This window comes from Triturus cristatus, chromosome 7 (genome assembly GCF_964204655.1).
Source record: "Triturus cristatus chromosome 7, aTriCri1.1, whole genome shotgun sequence".
Classification (NCBI taxonomy): Eukaryota; Metazoa; Chordata; class Amphibia; order Caudata; family Salamandridae; genus Triturus; species Triturus cristatus.
In genome coordinates, this window is record NC_140590.1 from 136,315,008 (window position 1) to 136,336,230 (window position 21,223).

At 43.5% G+C, this 21,223-nt stretch overlaps 1 protein-coding gene across 1 annotated transcript; it reads right to left on the reverse strand.

Annotated features, from left to right (window-relative positions):
* Positions 1-2,811: 2,811 nt before the first annotated feature.
* Positions 2,812-20,267, reverse strand: LOC146809035 (lens fiber membrane intrinsic protein-like). The gene is made up of 5 exons (XM_085614282.1): positions 20,133-20,267; positions 14,665-14,875; positions 13,618-13,767; positions 11,049-11,171; positions 2,812-3,185 (listed from the first exon to the last, which is right to left on the reverse strand). Exons 2-5 carry the CDS (start codon positions 14,831-14,833, stop codon positions 3,145-3,147), a joined length of 483 nt encoding a protein of 160 aa, XP_085470408.1. The 5' UTR covers positions 14,834-14,875; positions 20,133-20,267; the 3' UTR covers positions 2,812-3,144.
* Between the last annotated feature and the right edge of the window lie 956 nt (positions 20,268-21,223).

Here is a 21,223-nt window from a genome sequence, read left to right on the forward strand (position 1 = left end):
AGCCCAGCTGTGTTGGCAGATCATCGCAGCATCCTGGACACAGAGAAAGGACAAGCCACGTCACCTGAAGAACCTGAAGAAGTCTTCCCGGACCATACGATCCCTGGTACATCGCGATATCAGCTGCGACCCCAGGAGAGAGACACGTTGTTGCTGAAAAAGACTGTTTGAGCCCCTGTCCTGGGTAGTAAAAGACTGAGTTTACAAAGGGGGGTATTCTGTTAGTGGTTACTCGTCTCAACCTCAGCGAAGAAACCAACGTCTGCCCAGGACCTTAGGGCTCCATCTGTTCTGTTTTTCAACGACAAGATGAACATGCCTGCGGAGAAGAAATCAACTGCCGCAAGACTTTGTGATTGAAAGAGTATGTTCATTATTGGACTCACTTCAATTGTTGTTCTGATTTCTACTATCACATGGGTTGTAGAGGGAGTAATTCCTGCTCGCAATCTATTGACTATTACTACTCCTGTCCCCATTGAGCACCACTATTTCACTCTTCCCTATCATGAGCAACAGCACAGGATGTCTTACTTCAACAATACGTTCATTCAAATGTTGCATCACACCCACAATGCTACCAACATCACCAACTGTTGGGTTTATGGAATGATGCCAGCACATCATAAAAAGGGAGGAACACCTTTTCATTCCTCTGCCATTTTCACACAATGGCTCCTGCAAAGTCTGGTTTGCGCTACTGTGGGCTTCTGAAGTTGCTAATATTACTTATGCTGATGTAGGTGGACTGAATGCCCAGCTGACCAGAGCCTGTTAACCTGATGAGGAAAGATGATCCGCAAGCTAAGGGAACTGTATGGGAAATGGAGGAATATCGCAGAGGAAATTCCTCCACGCACTATGTTTTCCCAAACACTCGAACTGTCAAGGGTAATGGACCTCTTGTTATAGCTGTTACTAGAGCTCGAGCAGACCTTTGTGTGAACAATATTGGTAGCATCCCAGAGGGAAAAAGTAACTGTATTCGAACACTAAATATTACTGGAATAAACAATAGCAGTTTTTTGTCGTCACATAACACCTAATTCATTTGTGGAAAAAAAGGTATTACTACCTACCTATTGGGTGGTCTGGGAGCTGTTACGTGTCTTTTTTGCTACCACCTGTGTTTTTGGCTCCTGCATCCTACCACAAAGACTATAAACAGTACAATGACATTTCGAAGCGCTGATCAAAGGGAACAATAAATCATGATGATGTGAATCAGACTGATACTGCACTGCAGCAATATGTTGACTTTAATTTGGGGCTATTCTTCTTTGTTGGTGCAGCCTTAAACAGTAGGAAGATCAGACGCTTGAAACGTGTTGTAGAGGCTGTAACCAATCAGACAGCTATGGCCCTTGGGAATTTCATGGAAGAACTGCAAATTGCGAGGTATGTGGTGCTCCAAAACAGGATGGTTTAGGATGTAGTCCTTGCAGACCTTGGTGGAGCATGCCGCATCATTGGGAGCAGTTGCTGCGTCTATATCCCTGACCACGCCCCTTCAGTTTTTGAGGCAATTTCTAAGCTGCACAAAATAGCCACTGAAATCCATCAGGATTCAGGAACATGGACTTTGACTGGATGGCTATGAACTATGTTTACTGTATGGGGCTTGAAACTATTATCAGCCCTATGTATATTTTTTGCTATTCTCTTCATTTGCTGCCTCTGTATTCAATGTGGCCCGATGCTCTGTTCCTTTGTGCTTCTACCTGTACCTTATGTATTCCAGCTAAACGAAATGTTAAGAATGTAAATGCCTAACTAGTAACTGACCGAGAAATAAGAGAATTGATGTTAATTGATATGGTGATAACTTTCATGCTCCTTCTACCAAATGGCGATGTCTTCAGCTAATGCTAAAAAGTCAGTCTGTAGAAATTGCAAATAATCTCTGTTAGCATAAGCTGAAATCATCTTGTTTGTGGAATCTATTTTGTCAGCTGTGTAATTCTTCCATCCTCTGCTGCTCGTCTTTTTCCCTGCCTGTGCTGTCTATTTTAGTTAACTTCCTGACTCAGCTAAAAGAAATCTGCATGCTGAAGAGTTTTTAGCTGCCAGAACACCTGGTTTCAGACTCAACTGTCAATCTCTTAGTGCTGCCATAAGCACTCCTGCTCCCCCTCCCACTTTGCTGACTAAGTGATTTCCCATTTGCCCATGTTTGTCGGTAGTTATTCCTGTGTAGGCCTGTACCTTCTATTTGTAACTACATGCTTACCAGTGCAGAAAACTCAATATAAACGGCCCATGGTCTGTGTATTCAAGCCACTACCTCCTGGAACACTTGAGGGTGTTGTATGGACGTGGTCTCACTCATGAGTGAATAAACTTGTTATTTCATATTCCAGCTTCCGTGCCAATTTATTTTGTTGGTCTAAGGACCTGTGCACAGATAAGGGTGAACCCCTGAACCAGTGCGCCCCTAAAAAGGCTAATTTCCACACTGTGGGGTTCTATTTTAAGTCCCTACCTTTAATATATTCAATGGGACGGTGTTGCAGTACCAGTCGTTGGCAGAGTGTAATGCTGGACTTACTAAAAAAGTGTGAATTTCTACAAAATTGTAAGTTGCATGTGCAAGTTACTACAAAAGTGTAAGTTACACATGTACCTTGCTACAAAAGTGTAAGTTACATGTGCAAGTTATTACAAAAGTGTACATTACTACAAAAGTGCAGTTTGTGAATCAGGTTCACAGTGATTAATTGTTAGTTTGGTCGAATGTCACCAATCTTACCATGTATATCAATGAAACCAACATTTAATAATATGATACGAACCGCAGAACATACAAAACCATTGGAAAAATTATATTTATTTTAAAAAAAATACTTTTATTCACCGGCAAAAACAAGTTCCGTGAACAATAGGTTATGCATGTCAACAATATCAAAGTATTTCACACTATATTCCTGAGGTGCAATATTATCTCCTCTTCTGGTCAATAGATTATTAGAAGTGTTTTATATTCAATGCAGGTCTTCCTATGTGTGGGTCTATTTCCGCACAATAAAGGAGCTGAAAGTGCTGCACAGTTGCTCTGAAAGAGTCCAGCACTGGCCAGCTTCACGCCAGTGTTCTTGATCATTTATCCACTCTCTTTGCTGCTTCGGGTCTTGTTCAGTTCACCCTCTACTGAGCTTCCTTCTTGAAGGACACCAAGGCAACAATACCTGCTCGTGAAGGAGCCACAAGAAGATGAGACACAGAGACCAGAAGTGGAGAGAAAGAAGAGAGATCTAAGATCATTGGATAATAAATCAACGTTCTTGTTTATTTACCATTTATATAGGCTGTATTGCTCACCCCACCTCAGCAGTGTGATAGAAGCCAGCAGCGGCCGTTCATAAGAGCAGAGGGCCACACCTTGCACCTTTTGGACATAATGAGAGTCTGTCAGGCTGACCTTTGCTTAGCCTGACAAGCTTTCTTTATTTTCAGGTTAGCCAGCCAGGAGCTCGACATGGACTAAATGAGCAGGCGCCTGGCTGCCTGAGCTGAACGTTACTGAGCTGAGGATGTCACAGATCAGGTGGGTGTGATCTCCTCAGCTCAGTAAAGGTCCTCGGTGCCCTCCCCTTGTGATGAGGGAGCACGTAAGTGATCGCCTTGTACCTGGGCTTTTCAGTTCTAAGCTCTGATGTGCCCAGGGCTGAGTGTCTAACACATCATCATAGAGTGTCACCCCTCCTGGCACTTCAGAGGCTTCCCGCTTCAAGAGCCAGAGCAGGTGAGTGTTGTGTTTTAATTGAGTGTTTGATGCGTGATTGTATGTATGAATATCTGTGTATTTGTGAGAGAGTGTTGTGAATGGGTGTGTGTGTGCCTGTCTGCATGTGAATGCAGGGGTGTGAGTGTGCATGTGTGTGTGTGTTCCCCCTCTGCCTCGCTCAAAGCTTTACTTACCGGCCACCACTAATAGAAGCACCAAACAAAAAGAACCAACAATCAAAACCCAAATAACAACTGAGACTAATGTTTGACTTCAAAGTAACAGACATGTTTCAGACTCAGCAAGAATGTACCTTGTGCTTTCTAAATAGAGAGTTCTGCTGTCAGGTTTTGGTACACATGCAGCACATGGCATATGGTTGTGTACTTTTTAAGGTGTCTCCACAGACTGCTTTTACTTACTGGTGTATCATTGCTTTCAAAACTACGTACAAAAACACAAGATACACTATACTACATACAATACGTCATAAAATATATAGAAAGAAGCATGAGCAGCATTTTGCTGATGGTGTCACTTTTCAGGTGATTATTTTAGTTTTTCATAACTTGTGTTTGTGTCAGTAGTATGCTATATACCTCCATGTAAGGTGCCTCCTTTGCATGTTTTGGGGATGGGAATGTCCCCTGCATGGTGAGCAGCCATGTTCCCTTGCCCTGAGTGCCCGGCTGATGAGGTGTCCTGTTTTTTTTGTTTTGTTTCAAGCCACACTTATCTAAATGTGTGCATGGAGGTCTCGACCCGCCCCTTGAAATGCGTGAGAACCAAGACCTATCCTCTGACCTGGAGGAGCGCAACAAGCTTGCCCTCATTTTACTAATATTAGGTTCCCGTCATTGTCATGTGTGTAGCATGCAGAGCATCAGTGAAGTGTGAATAAGTAGTTGTGACCACATTTTTTCATCTGTGTCATCATATGGGGACTACTGGATCACCTGTGTAAAGTTCCACATCTGTTATGTTATTTTATTGATATTTATAAGCACTCAAATCACCCCCTAAGGGGTCTCCGGCGCTCCAGCAAACTGCATAGATTCAGTTAATTGGGATTTACAAATTAAATAGCCAAGTTTCTGTAGTTTATTGAATGCTGATAAATTGACACAGGAGCAAAGGTTTAGTGGCAGCTGACTCCAGAGTTGTGGGGAAAAGAAGAAAAAAGCACTCCCCCTATACCTGATCATACGGATGAGCCGGGGACATAGTAGCAGTTGATCCCTAGATGTAAGTAACAAGGTCTTTTTCCATGTAGAGACCTATGGACCAAACGTAAGTTTTAAAAGGGCACACTTTCTTACTGGCAACCAGTGGAGACATCTCAGAGTAGGTTACGAAGAAGAGTGAGATGGTAGGTTACAAACCAACTGTGCTGCTGTGTTTTGGATCACCTGGAGCTTAGAAAAGAGACTCTCATTCATTGCAACCATTAGCGAATTTCCATAATGTGGGCGGCTCACGATGAGTGCCTGGATAAGTGAATTCCTTGTCTGCAAGGGTAGCCACTGAAAGGTTTTCCTACGCATACACATTATGCCAAAACAGGTTTTGGAAATAGAGTCCGCATGTTCCTTTATGGACAGATTTTCATCAGCCCATAAGTATTTGACTACTTTTTTTGAGTGGGAGTGAAGCCCAGATCCCTCGGCCACCAGTCGTTTGACCAAAAGGAATGAGCTTTCCCAAAAAGCAGTATTTCTGTCCTGCCAGTGTTCAATTGAAGTTGATTAGCAGACATCGATGCGGCAATCTCTGATTCTTTTGCTTTGTAAATTCATTATTGGGATCTATAGTGAGGACAAGCTAGGTGTCATCTGCATACAAGATTAACCCAAAGCCACACGATCTTCTCAGTGTGGCTAAGGAGGCCACCTAAATGTTGAAAAGAGTCGGGCTCAGAGGTAAGCCCTGTGGCACATCCTTGTCCAGTGCCGTAGTTCTGGAATTAAGGGACATATCACCCTATTAGCAAAGTCACGCTATTGCGTAAACCCTTGCCTCAGCGCCCGTGGGCATTCCTCCCCAGAATAACAGGAGAAATGTCGCTAAGCGACATTTCTCCTATTATCAAGCCTCACGCTAAACTGCAGAGCGATAAGAAAAGTAGCGCTAACCTCGGTTATCGCTACTTTTCTTACGCCTGCATTTCATCTGACTTAGGCATGATATCCTATGGAAGGTGGATATCATGGCTAAGTCTGTCCCTGCCCCATCAGCAAGCATTCACCATATGTTGTGCGATTATTGCTGGATTTCCAGGGATAATCGCACATTTGGCAGTTTGCGCCTTGATTTTTATCGATGTTAGGATGAGCGTTGCTGATAGCACGCTATCTCAGCGATAAAAATAAGCGTTAGCATGCGATAATTATCCTCGCGCTAAGCGCGCTGAGAGATAATTATCTCCGGTTCTTGCTGATATGCCCCTTAATGAGTCCAACTGTATTGACCGGGTTCGATCATCCATGAAACATTCCAACCAACCTAATGCCTTGCCCCTGATTCCAATCTCCCTCAATCTTTGAGGTAAGGGTGCATGGGATATGGTATCAAACGCTGCGGGCAGGTCAATCTAAACCAGCATTGCAGAGTTACCCCCATCCAGAGCAGGTTTGATAGAATCTAGGTCCTCTTCTAGGGGAGTTTCTTTACTGTAAGGTGCTCGGAATCGTGACTGGGAAGAGTCCAACAAGGAAGGAGTTTCTAAAAAAGTAATACGTTGTTGGTTAACTAAGGTCTCCAAAACTTTACCCAGAAAGGGGAGCAATGATATAGGTCTATAGTTGGCCAGCTCTTGAGGTTCAGCATAGCCTTTTTCAAATTTTGTCTGACACAGGCACTTTTCCAGACTCATGGAAAGACTAGGCAGGTGGATGACTGAGGGGAGAAGATCAGAGGCCTGACCAGCCATAAGTGTGTGGTGGAGCAGGGTCATCTGTGGACCCTGATTTGATTCTATTCATCAGGATCAATGTTTGTTCAGGGGTAACCAAATTAAAGGTATCCAGGAGAGTACGATGAGTGGAATCCAAAAGATTAGTCAGAGTTAATCTTGGCATGTTCCTATCATTATGAAAGTACTTGTAGATATTGGAAATAATGCTAAGCCATATCCCAGCGCTAATATCTCAAGTGCATGGTGTGTGTGTGTGTGTGTGTGAGAGTGCGTGCGTGCATGGCTCCATGCGTGCGTGTGTGTGTGGCATGTGTGGTACTTACATTGTGTGTATGAGTGAACCAGGGTAATGGAGGCCAAGTCTTGGTTCTCTTCATGAGCACAAGATGGAGGTGAGGTTGCTTTTCCACACAGTGGATGTGTATTGCTGATATTCATGAAGGTGGACTGAAGAGACCTAGACACTGAAGTGGGGAATGAGAAGATAGGGCTCCCCTTAGATATTCAAGTAGGTCCTTTTGCTGGGAGGTGCAACTGATTAGTCTTTCTGAGCATTACCATGTGGTAAATGGTGATAGTGAAGGGTGCTATTGCAGCCTCTCTTGTTGACAGTGTGAAGGGTCCTTTAGGTGATGCCAGCCATATCCATATTTACTGATCACTGTTCAGTGTTGTTGGGGATAGTCAGGTGCAGAAAGCTCCCACCTCTTTGTGCCTTTGTTTTTTTGGTACTTCCGTCTGGAGACTACCCTGCTGTGAGGAACATCAATGTGCACAAAGGGTGGAGAACAGCCTGGAGAGACCTGATGAAAGAATTAGGTCCCAAATTCGTTCTAGAATCAGACAGAGATACTTCATCACCTCTCTGCTGTGACTATAAAAGTGAGAGCCACTGACTCACTTGTTCTAGTTCCAAGTTTTCTTTAACCAAGGAAGGGAGTAGTCCTTGGAGTACTCAGAGGACACCAGTGCAACCAGAGATGCCGCCTGTCCTGCAGTCAGCTTGCTAGAGATGAGGGAATATCACTGAGATTCTGACCTGGATAGAAGAAGCCATCTGCCTAACCCGAAGTGCCTTGAGGTCAACATGCCTGCTGAGGGAAGAAAGAAGTGCTTCAACCCTGTAGGAGGTGTGGTTTTCCAGGGTGAGCCAGAAGTAGCTGGCCCTGGAGCTTGAGGGTTTGTTCATCCATGAAGATGAAGGGCACTGATTTGCATGCTTCAGGGTCTTGAGCTCAGTCTCTCCCAAAGAGTGGCTGGCGCAGCAGCAACATCATGTTGTCAATTCTGATCAGATTGTGCCACTGTAACATCGTGGAGTTGTGCCGAAGCAGACCATGTCACTGTGACATCACGAAGTTGGACCTGAGCTGACTGGGCCGCTGTGACATCTTAAAATTGTGCCCCATTGGACTGTGCCACTGCAATATTGTGTAGCTGTGCCTGAGTTGGATAGTATGACTCTGAACTGCACCAGGGGGGACTGGGACACTAACTCAGCAATGTAAGCCATGACAGGGTCATGCTGCCAGAAGAAGAGCACCTCGAGGAAACCCCATGACCCTTGATCCCATGATCCACTGCTACAACTTACACAAAGCCCAGAAATGGGCTTGCAAGCAATTGGAGACTGCCGCCATGCCAGAGACTACACACCTGCATAGACTTCGTGTAGCGGCCTCTGTTGCTGCCTTCCATGGACTTGATCTGTGTGCCGGAGCACTCAAAGCTAGTTTGTCTCCTCCCAGAAGAAGGAAAGAGAGCCAGACACATGATGTGGGTACCTGCCGTGGCAGAACAATAGGCATAGCTCCTTAGCTGTGAGATAAGGACAATTGGGACTAATAAGAATAATTGAGCACACAAACTCAATAGAGGGGTTAACACTACACCTCTCACTGATAGCTGCCCAGGACAGAATGTGTGATGAGGAATTCTGCTCCGCCGGTGAAGTTCGCAGTGTTTTGCCCACTCCGTGCAGAGTTCTGAAAAATTCAGTGAAGCAGCGGAGCAGAGTTTTTTCTCTCATGCAGGTCACCGATGTTAAGTTAACGAAGGAGAGAAATCACGTGCTAAACCATCTCTCATGTTGAGAAAGCTGCCACTTGCATTGAGGAAGCTGCCTCTTGAGTCGAAAATCTACTCGGATGGCAGTAGGAGATGCAGTTCGTGCTGATTTTACAGCACAGTAGAAACTCCTGGTGCTAAAAAGCAGCACAAGTTGGGTGACATACCATCCTCCGCTGCTCCCTGAACTCAGTGTAGTGCGGCCGAGTTCTTTCAGCACTTCGCATAGTTCCACGTAACAAGACTCCGGCCAGGCCTAATGCAAACTGGAGAGAGTGAAGGTTGCCTTATACTAATGAAGCATACGTGTCCCTGACCTGTAATGTGTAGTAGTGAATTTTCAGTGTGGTAAAGTACTTTCTTTTAGCAAAGACAAGCACTAGGTTAGCCAAACTGTCATTGCACTGCTGGGTGACTGTTGTGTTCTGAGTTTGTAGCATCCCCACACTACCTCCCTGAGAAGCCTATGAAAACTTGGCATTACTACCACTGAGAGTAAAACTCAGAAGACATGGCACTTAGCCAAAGTAGGACCCTGGTGTAGTGTCATGTACATTAACAATGATGGAACCCTTTTGGCTCCTGATGGACTCTGCAGAACTGTGACTTAAGTGTTAGAGCGTAGTGAAGTATATGCAGGTTTAGAATTTTGAGTTTGCGGTTATACGCAGACAAACAAAGACATGTAATACCAAGCTCTGTGTGTGGCCTGGTCATTGGCAGGTACCCAGGATGAGAAGGGTGCTACAACAGGTGATGAGGTCTGGGATAAATAGCCCAAAGATCAACATTGCTCTTCCCGAAAGCTCGTTGTGGTCCAGCAAACTGCTTGTGTGTGCCACGCGTGCCTCAGTATCAAGGTTTGGCTATGTGGAGACAAAGCGTAACTCAAGCCAGTATGAAGCAGTTGAAGATAAGAAAAGCTTTACTCAGAAGTCTGCACATCTTTGGCAAAAAACTGTTGATAAAGCCTAAAGAGAGGTACCCTCTAATATATAACCTAAAGCTATATATTATACGGATTGATAACGTTAAAGATGGGTACAACCAGGTTTTGAAAGAGTAGCAAATAGCGGCACCAAATTGCAAGCTAACGATCAAAAGGACTGCGAGGCAGAGCAACCAGGTGTCGGACAGTACAAAGAGACACCTAAAAGCAAAGGGATCCAGATACAAGAAATCGTCATCTGCTTAGCAGAACCAAACCAGAACCAGAATTCTAAATCCACAGCAGACCTTGACAACCTCAAAGCTGCCACTGCCACCACAAACTCATCAGATACACAAGGCAAAAAGCACTCCAGGACAGAATCTCCGCACATGCACACAACAGTAAGGAACTCTTCGGCATCATCAAAGAGTTTGCCCACCTCAAACAGTGAGACAACCACCATCGCTTCCCTCCCAGGACCTCTGCAACAGACTCAGTGCCCTCTTCCTTCGCAAAATCAAGACCATCTATGCCAACTTCGACGCTGAAAACCTGCACGCTGAACCTACACCCATCATTACCTACACTTGACAGCTGGACCGCCCTCACCATCGAATACTCCCTGAAGACTATGAAGTCAACCCACTCTGGGGCCCCAACGTACCCCTGCCCCCACAACATCTACCACAGAGCCACAGACATCATCGCCCGAGCTTCGATAAATCATCAACTGCTCCTTCGAGACTGCCTCCTTCCCCCTCCTAAAAAAAATCGTCACCGGACCCCACCGTCTTCAAGAACTTCAGACCGATCTCCTTACTCCTGTACCCGGCAAAACTCATAGAAAAACCCAGCTCGCCTCCTTCATAGAAGCAAACAACATCCTCGACTCCTCCCAATCCAGCTTCAGGAAAAACTACAGCATCAAAACTGCCCTTATCGCCGCAACAGGTGACATTTGCTCCCTCCCCGACAGAGGAGAGACTGTGGCCCTTATCCTCCTGGACCTCTCTGCAGCCTTCGCCACAGTCTCTCACCGCACCCTATCGAGCAGTCTTCACAATGCAGAAATCTGGAACAAGGCCCTCGATTGGATCTGCTCATTCCTATCCGGCAGCGTGCAGTTGTCCAGACTCAGACCCTTCCTCTTGGATCCCACACCGACCACCTACGGAGTTCCCCAAGGATTCTCCATCAGCCCTACCTTGTTCAACATCCTGCTTGCACCTATCGTCAGATCCCACGGACTCAACATTGATCTTAACAAAACTTGCTGTTAAAGTTTGTTAAAGTTAGGAATGAGCATTGGAAATCATAGTGAGACTTGGCATTAAAGTTTATTAGAGTTAGACATCTGCATTGAAGATCATGGTTGGAGCTGATGCTGAATTGTGTTAGATGTAGGGACTCACCTGCCAACAGACTGAGTCCTGTGGACACCCAACCCAGGGCAAACGACCAAGAATATGGAACAGCGGCTCCGTCTCTGCTTGTGACTCCAGTGTAGATACTCATAGAAATGATGGAGCTGCCAGCTGGGAAGAAAATGGAACATATGAGAAATGATGATTCATCTCTTCATTCAGGGAATGCAGCTAAGCGGTGAGTCAGGAGAAGATACTGAGGGCCATATTTATGACCCCGGTTGCATTGCGCTTGCATTGCACATTGTGGTATATGTACAACGCAACTGAAAATATTTATGAAGCCACACAAGGCCACTTTGCGTGGCCCTGAGTGGCTGTATACATCTCGAGTAAAGCAACACAGAGTTGCCTTACTCTGCGCTAGTGAGGCATTTCATGGGTGTTTCCATGCAACTTCCATTGTTTTTACGCATTTCCAGAATTTCCGTAACTGGTAAACCTGGGAATGAATCAAAAAGGTATGCCTTCCCAAGAGGGGCGTAACACAGAGAAATGTGCATTCTGCAGCACACATAGTTAGAGGGATATGCCTCTCAGGCATATTCCTCTATCTAGGAAGCAGCACCTTCCTGCATAAAAACAATCCTGCATGCCACACAGGCACCCTTGCACCGAGGGTGCTTGCGTTGAATGGCAGGCATGTGCTGTATTATCTTTAATACGGCACATTCCTGCTCTTTCCCTGTCATGTAGCACAGCAAGGTGACGTGCTACACTGCTCTGCTTGACAATTCTCATAAATATGGCCCTGGCTGTTTAGTTGGATCACTTAGAAGTGTTTCTTAGGAGAAATTCATTACAGTCATAGATTGGTTTTTGCTCATCTTTTGTTTTTGTGTTATATAAAACTTTCATGGTTTATTGAAACTTAAATGAATAGTAATCAGGTAAATATTATTAGCACTGGTATTGAAAATTGCTTCCCTATCTGTTGCCCTCGCAGCAAATAAGCAGAAGTATCTGGTCTGCGATTTACCAATGGGAATTGGTCAAAACGTTCACATGTTTTAGGAAAGAAAGAAAGAAAGAAAGAAAGGAAGAAAGAAAGAAAGAAAGAAAGAAAGAAAGAAAGAAAGAAAGAAAGAAAGAAAGAAAGAAAGAAGCAATCCCAGGTGAATTCCTCTGGTCAGCACAATGTGTGCAAGCACGGAAATATTGTCAGAAATGTGCAGATCACCCAGAAACAGTTTTATTCAAAATATAATATCAGATGTAAGGTGAAATAGCATTTATCAAATATAAGCTGGCAAATCTAACATATTTATCTAATACCACCCAGCTAGTGCTGTTCCTGAAAACAACGCAGCTCATGTTTTGTAATGGAAGCACTCTCTAGAGGTGGAATAGTACAACTACTAGCTAATATCATGGCAGGTGATGGGAAATACCCCCCTCTTGGCTGTTCCAAGATGTGAGACACTCAGTGGCTGGCGGCACAGATTGGGGAGGGGGCTGTAGGAGGGTGAAGCAGGTTTAAAAAAGAATAAAAAACACTTGCCTGATGCTGCGTCTCTCCTTCATGTCTCCATCACTGTCTATCCCCTGGGGCCGGAACAGGAAGCACCCAGGCTCCCCCTAGCCAATCACAATGCTGCAATGCAGGGTTGTGATTGGTAAGCACCCAGGCTCCCCATAGCCAATCACAATGCTTCAATGCAGAGTTGTGATTGGTCTAAGCACCGTGGTTCGGCGCTAAGCCAGGGAATGGGAGCCTGGACATGTTCTCCACGCAGGCTATAATGCAGCCTGTGTGGAGAACATACAAAGAGTGCATGCATGTTTGGCTGCCCCAGAAGACCGGCTAAACATTCATACGCACTTGGAGTGGGCAATCCACTCCTCCCCTTGCTCCTCTGTCATCGGAGCAGCCCCCCCCGCAAACCTGCTGCAGCAGGAAACCATAGAATGATAATAACTGTCAGTTATTCTCTTTTGATGTTTCCTTTCGTTCACTTCTTCAAAGCAGTGGGGCAACGCTCCTCCACCTTAGTGGAGGGGCTGCCACTGGGCTGTGGACCCTGTCTCAAGGCAATAGCTAAAGGCTGCTGACCCCAAACAAGGTGGTGACTGTATATTGTACACAAGAGGTTGACTCTGCCAGACCTGAGGTCACAGTAGGCAGATTGAGATTGTGCTGGCCTTTAGGTGTGCCTCTGAAAGGCTCACTTGTCTGAAAGTCCCACACTTGGAAGCACACAAAGGCTGCACATGATTATTGGGGCAAAATGAATAGTCATCACACACCAGGTGTACGTTGCTAGAACTTACTGCTTCACCGTCCTCGTAGCAGCTAGCCCCATTACTATCATTGCATGTATTCCTTCTAGGAATGCCTTTGGTAAGCTGCAAATTTTATTTTCACTTAACTCACAGTGTTTTATAAGTTCCCATCCCACCCGCACTGCGTGATCAATTAATTGTCTGACCAATTGAATCAACGTCATTCACAGCAAACTATTGATAAAATGTTTAGTTGTTGAGTATTTAATCGTAATTGGCTAAATTTCAGGGTGACCCCGAACTGTTTTAAAACAAAGCTGATATAAGGATTCACCTGCACAAAAATTCAGGATGGTCACCAGCTTCTGCTTATTCATCCCCATCGAAACATTGTTGAACCTGATTTCAAGGATCTGCGCGATGGCAGATCCCACCAACAACAGGAACGAGATGATGATGAAGGCTCGAGTGGCGTCAGCATCAGCTGCAAAGAACCAAGGAAAAGTTTCTTCAACTGATTCAGAACATGTTTCACACATCAATTTACTTTTGAGTTTCTAATGGGTATTCTGGTCATGGTTTAGGTGGGGTTGGTGCTCTCTCCAGATCAGGGCTAAGACAAACCTTTCATTTCTGTGTAGATCCAACTCCCTCCACTTTTGAAGGCATTAAAGCTTCACACCAAGGAACAACATGTCCAAGAGTAAATAGAGCTACTGCATTCCCGCCTTGGATACTACATGACAAGATACCCTACCTCTCCTAATTTAAGCATACCCACTCCATCATCTTGTAGCTCTGCCCCAAGCTACTACAGTGCTCTGCGGCTCAGTTCCAAGGCCTACAATCATATGTGCACTTCTGTTTACATGCACTGCTCTTGAGTGATCTGGGGTGATGGCCAAGAAGATGATTGATAGCTTTGATGGGTTCACTCCTAGTAAAGCCTGCCCTAGGCAAATACTGTACCTGCTTGTTGATGCAGAATGTGGGATTTAGAGATGGATGGAAGGGAAGAGTATCAGGAAGTGTTGAGAGGGTTTCTGCAATAACTGAAATATTCAGAAACATAAAAATAAAGTCACATGTTTTTGTGCTACTAGCCAAAGATAGTCTTAACTTCAGGTATGTTGAAACTCAGGGCTATCAGGACTTTCAGAAGAACCACTGACAGTGCAACTTCTTTTCAACTAGATTAATTTATTGCAAACAAATATTTTGAGACACTCTGGCATCCATCCAGCCCTTCTGGACTCACATTGGATGCTCCAGCTGGAAGGACCCTCCCTCTGTCCTGGGCGACTTTCTATCTCAAAGATGAACAATACAGTGTACATATTGTTACATCTCTGCCTGTTTGCACTCTGATTCCTTCTCTTACCGGCAGATCCAATTTTTATGCATGTAGGTGACTGTCTTAGACAGAGCCGCCAGAGGCCAGAAAACGCAAACTCGGTAGATTGCCAGTAATCTGATGCAAGTGAGGTTACAATGAGGATAGCGCTGATGGTGATAAGCACTAACGAAGTCACTTTCAGGGCAGACATCATTAATGAGTTTACGTCAATTTCCGTGAAACTTCTTAAATTCACCTGAAAAGATATAAAACAGATTATTATATAGATGATAATTTAAAGGAAGTTGATAGACAACTTTTTGATTGGTTATCTACTGGCCTTGACAAAATAAATTCTGAAATACATTGCAAAGATAAAATTCAATTCTTAGTTGTAAAATCAATACTAATTAAATACAAACTAGTAAGCGAATGGCCAACTATGACACTGCTTTCATGGCTCCATTGCAAAAACAATGGAGACCCCAGAAAACTCGTATATTAAAAGGAGAAAGGGCTTTTTATAATAACCAGCTTATGCTTTCTTTATACTGACAGGAAGGATCATGGAGAATACTCCACTAAGCCTGCATCGCCATGGCTCTGTGACGAAAATGCTGATATTTCTCACTCACGCTATAAACAAATTCTAATCTGACTTGAGAGATGGGCTTTCAGAAACCACTCTCACTGATTTGAGCAGATGCTAAATTCAGCACCATCTTGTATTATATCCCACTGTTTCAACTGTAAAAAGGACTGTGATAATAAGCAAATTCAAAGCCACCTAGGTCTCTTGGATATCTACCCTGAAAAGGTTTTGTTAGTTCCACTCCCATCTTAGCCTTTGCATTCAGTTCCTCTATAAGATCTGACTTTGGCCTGAGCCCTTCAAGTAAATGGTAGAGGCCCCTCCTCTAAAAGGAAACACAGGTGGATTCTGATGATCTTGCAAGCAACACACCATTTTTCAATCTCTTTTAGATGCCCTAATTATTGGAACATGTGGTCAGGGGACAACGTCAAACGCATGTTGAGACCACCAAGACGGTCAAGCATGTCATTTGCGCTTCAGAGCACTCAGTCAGTCAGCACAGCAACTACTGATGATTCCTGGCTACTACCATATTCAGTACTATGGGCCCGATTCACAGAACTAACTTAAGACAAAATCATAAACTTACTACCATTTTGGTATTCACAGAAGGCAATTACTCATTTTGGTATTCACAGAAGTTAGGACTCCTAACTTTACTACTCCTAAACTGAGAAAAATCCTAACTTTAAGACTTTTGGTATTCACAGAAGGCATTTAGGAGTCCTAAAGTTAGGAGTCCTAACTTTACTACTCCTAAACTGAGAAAAATCTTAACTTGAAGACTTTCAGTATTCACAGAAGGCATTTAGGAGTCCTGAAGTTAGGACTCCTAACTTCTGTGAATACCGAAATGGTAGTAAGTTTAGGATTTAGGGGCATATGTATGAAGCGAATTTTTAGTCGCAAACGCTGCGATTCGCAAAATACAGCGTTTGCGATTAAAAATTCGCAAAACGGGATGTATTAGGCAAATCCCAACGCAAATTTAAGGAATCGCTAATTTAGCGATTTCTTAAGTTTGCGTAAGCATTTAAGAAATCGCAAATTGCGATTTCTTAAATGAGATGTAACACTCACCAAAGGATTGCGATTAATCCTTAAGAAATCGCAAATTACCACCAACTACTAGTTGGTGTTAATTTGCGATTTCTTTTAAAAATGCACGTTTTGTAATTTTACAAAGTGCCACGTGACGCACATACATGCCCTTAGGGCATGTATGTGCGCCATATGACCACACATGCTAACTTCAGGGGTGTATCAGGGTGTCATCTTGACACCCTGCACCTTTGAAATTATTCTCAAATTGCGATTAGCAAATTGCGATTCGCAATTTGAGAATTACTTCCCATACATTCCTATGGGTCTCCTGGCCCATAGGAATGAATGGGCAGGTATTCCTTAATTGCGATTTCGCAATTTGCTAATCGCAATTAAGGAATTTTAAGAAATCGCAAAAAGTTTGCAATTTTTTAAATACATCCCGTTTTGCAATTCTCAAATAGCGATTCCTTAAAAATCGCTATTTGAGAATCGCAAATGGTGATGTTGATACATATGCCCCTTAGTCTTAAGTTAGTTCTGTGAATCGGGCCCTATGTTACTAGACATGTCTGCAACCTTCAACATCATCAGTCAATAGACATTACAGGATATGGCTGAATGTGGCCTACGGGACTTAGCTTGTTGGTGTAGAGACATGATTCTGCTGCAAAGAACAGAAGCAGCGAGACATGCAAACTTTACTTCTAATCAAAGCCCTCTTGTCTGTGGCATGCCCCAGGGAAGAGTATTCTCGCACTTATATTTATTTCTTATCTACTGGACGTAGACTGCTAGAATTACTTTAATAGCATGAATTAAATCCAGGCAAAACAGATGTCATGCTTGCAAGATCACTTCCTATTAGCTGGCCAAATGAAATCTGGACGGGGGAAGTAGGTTTAAGTCCATCACCTGGGGATCTGAATGACCCATGATCTTTCTATGAAAACCCAAAACTCTAAAGCAGTGAGAATAGACTTTTACCATCCTCACCTTCTGACCAAAATGTTAAATTTGTTTTAATTTTCCCACAAAAAATCCAGCCGATTTTCCTGATAGTGAAAGTCCTTACACTTTCCCAACAGGGAAGAATCGAGTGTGATCAAGAACCTGGTGACCAAATTCTATCACCTTCAAAATGTATCTGCTGGAAATCCGATCCCTTAAACTGTAAACCCCTGGGGGCATATTATCAAGAACAGCGTTAAAATTATCGGCACTTTAGCGGCAGACAACTGACGCTAAAGCGGCGATAATGGGCTTGATAATATGCCCTTAAGAATTCCAATAGAAGCCCAGGTTCTGGTGTGAAGTACCACAAACCTGGGCTTCTATTGGAATTCTCCAGGGCATATTATTAAGCCCATTATCGCCGCTTTAGCGGCAGTTTCCTGCCGCTAAAGCGGCGATAATTTGAACGCCGTTCTTGATAAAATGCCCCCATATTTCCTGGCACATCGAAGCCAAAAGTGGCTGTGTATTGAATATAAATCAATAAGGGGCATATTAACAACAATATCGCAAAGCGCGCTTAGCGCTCTCATATTTATCGCCGGCTATCTATGGAATTTATCGCCCGGTTAGCCCATTATCAACAACTTCAAAAAATTCCAGAGATAGTGTGGATATCGCCGTTTCTCATGGTGGAAAGCGGCAATATCCTAGATGATAGGGCCTGTGGTCTTAGCCACAGAATCCAGCCCCCATGTTAAGTATGCCTTAGTCAGGAATTTAACAGACGTTAAATTCCTGCGTTAAGGCATACTTAACGCGATTTTAAAAAACGCTACCCTTCCTTGTTAATATCACGAAGCTGCCTTTGCAATATTTTCCCTGGTTGGTTTCACAGCCACGCCTACTTCGCATCTCATTAGCGATGCAAAGTTAAGCATGCTGGAAACGGGCGCTAAGTCAGCAAAACACGCACTAGCGTGTCTTTGCTGATAAGGCGATGAAATTATCGCCGCTTTTCGCCCGAAAACTGATGCAAAAACGGTGATAATTTCCTTGAAATTCCATTAAGCACAGTTTTCCTTCATAACTATCTTTCAGTAGCAGGAGGCTGCCCAAGCTCTGTTTATGTGCCATGTAAAAGGGTAACTAACAGCTAGAAATTATGTTCAAGGTTCGCTCAAATCAGCTTCCAGCAGAAGTTTTGAATCCCTACTAGTAACATTTAATTTTCAACCACTAATCGTTTCAGGAATAAAAGAAAAAGGCGTTTAATGTCTCTTCTTGAATTATCTAATTTGAGTAATATTCTACCTGTATTCTGTTCACCGCCTAAATTATGGCAAAATAGAAAAAAAATGTCAAATTACATTCCTTCAAACAATTCGATTTTTTTAAGAAGATAGATTCGCATGAACAGAAATTGCGTTATATTGATTACAACACACATTTCTTGAGCTTTGTTGGCCAGGGGGTGGTGAACCCTTCGCTATTGCAGCTTAGGCAGGGCTGGTGTTGGCACGCACAGTTATTTATGAGCCTTTCCTGTCTGCAGATCTGCAGACAGGAAAGCTCTTAAAAATATGGGGCGCCGATAAAGTTAGTTACCACAAAGAAGTGAAGAGGAATAGAGAGGGAAAGAAAGAGAGAGAGGGCTGGAAAGAAAAGTCAAATGGAGGGCATATGAAAATCAGGAAGAAACTGTGACGAGAAGGAAGGGTAAAAGGGATGAAAGGATGGATGCGAGGGCGAGTGGACTGATGGATGTAAGGAGGAAACAATATTTGTATGAGTGAGAGAAAGAAAGTGGCTGGAATGATAAAAATCTGGAGGAATGGGTGAGTGGTCGCCTGGATGGAGGTGTGGAAGGATGTATTGCTGAATCGATAAAAGGAAGGTGATTTGGTGAATGGGTGAAGGAGAATGGATGGGTGAATGGATGAGTAAAAGGATGTATGAATATCTGGAAGTGTGAGCAGATGGATGGATGGATGGATGGAAAACTGATAATGAAAGGGTGGATGGATGGAATGGTGAAAAGATAGATGAAAGTATGAAGGTATGAATAGATGGATGTATACATGAAAGGCTTAAAGATGAACGGAAGTGAGTAATAAAGGACCTCATCTAGAGTTGGTAGGGCTTACTCGCTTTGCTCGCCCAATGACATTCGGGATATGGCTCAAAGTGGGGGTATTTTAATTTTCTGGCTACTCCCTTGGCTTTGGCAGTACATTATTTTACTGAGATTAGCTTTAAATGAAGTCTCAATTGACAGAATAACCTTTGCTCAGGAGCAATACTGCACAGTGGTCCACAAAGGATTAGCTTCTTGGTGAAATGAATTTGTTAATTAGCAAAACTTCAGGCTCTTCTGAAAATGTTCTTTCAAAACTGTTACATCTGGCATATTCCTGACGCATTCCAGAGTTTCCTGACGATTAATTTCGAGGAAATGTTTAAATTCTCGGAACTTCTTTCATAAGTTTCTGTTGCCTGTAAATACAGCTAACTAATGATAAGGTTATAATGTACACTTAGACTTCCACAAGTCCATGTATTTTTTCCAGCGACCCGTGTTCCTATTGTGTTATTTATTTTGTGAAACCTCCTGGGCCCAAATGTTCTAATTGTTCCTTAAAGTATGACTGCCAATCTCTCAAAATGCAATATATCAATATAACGTTGACCAATGTATTTTTGGATCAGGAAAAAAGTACTCCAAATAAATGTAGAAATTATAAAATAGATGTGGATTTTGTTTCATTTTGTGTAGCTTTTGTGTACCAATTGCGATAGGATAATTTCATTTAAAATAGCAACAAAAAAAAACAGTCATGTCAAGCAATATTCCTCAAAGTAGCATTTTGTAACCTGTCATTTCTCCCTGAAAAACTGCATTCTCTAGTATTTCACTTACCCTTGCAGCGGTGGCTCTGGTTCTCTGCAATGACGGGTCTGCAGCTGGTTCAGCTAGCTCCCCCAGATGACACAGCAAAGGGGCCCCACGGTTCACTTCTTCCAATCAGTTCCCATATGGAGGGCTCACTATATATTGCAAGGGTGCAGAATGAGTCATCACTACCTGCCGCCCAGTTTTATTGCATATCACTAACTGATAACATCTAAATGATGGCTGATGAGTCTGCACAGGCCTTTGTTCCTTTTACGCAATCTGAAGCAACAATCAAAGTCTTGCATTAAGCAGTGTTGTGAGGAATCGAAACCCTGAGCCTGACAGTGGGTTACAGCCCATCAGATAGTAAAAAAACATCTCCACTCCCTCCATGATTGACTACTGCCCTTTGTGGTGGTTCCTTTCAATGTACAAGAAGTTGGTGGATAAATGCTGTTAGTTTTGACAGCCGTCCTGAAAACATACACCATTTTTTGTTTCCAGAAACAAACTTCTAAAGCAGCAGTTTGTTTCAGAACACACAAAAACTAATGATTCCCACACCCTGAATGTTTTCTTCCAGGCTGTAGGTGTCATTTCTTGTTTTTTTTTTCTGTCACTCATCACCAGCTTTTCCCCAGCAGTGATGGACAGGGAAAAAAGACACTTCACAGTCTCCATTCTAAATAGGGTGGGTAGAGTAACCTCCCTACTCCATCGGGCAATCGTTCTAAATGAGGCAGCAGACTGAGGGTTTGGTGGGCGGAATAGACTGTGTGCATTTGCGATGGAGTGCTCTGTCTGCCAACCTCAAAATCATACCCTCTGTTCTTTCAAAAATGAACATCTCTAGCTATTCTCCGTGTACACCTCCACACCCAATCACGCACACCCATGAAGAGCACAAGCATATCCGCACGCACGCTTACAAATAAGAACTCTTTTTCTAAAACTTTTTATTGCCATTTATGCATATTATAAGATACATCCTTATTGCCTTTTCAATTCTCTATCTATCTTTTCTTAGGACAACAAATCTTTTGTCTTGTTCATTCTGTTGGTTTCTATAAGCTACAGACACCTTCTGATGTGTCCTAGGTCTAGGACACCCCCGC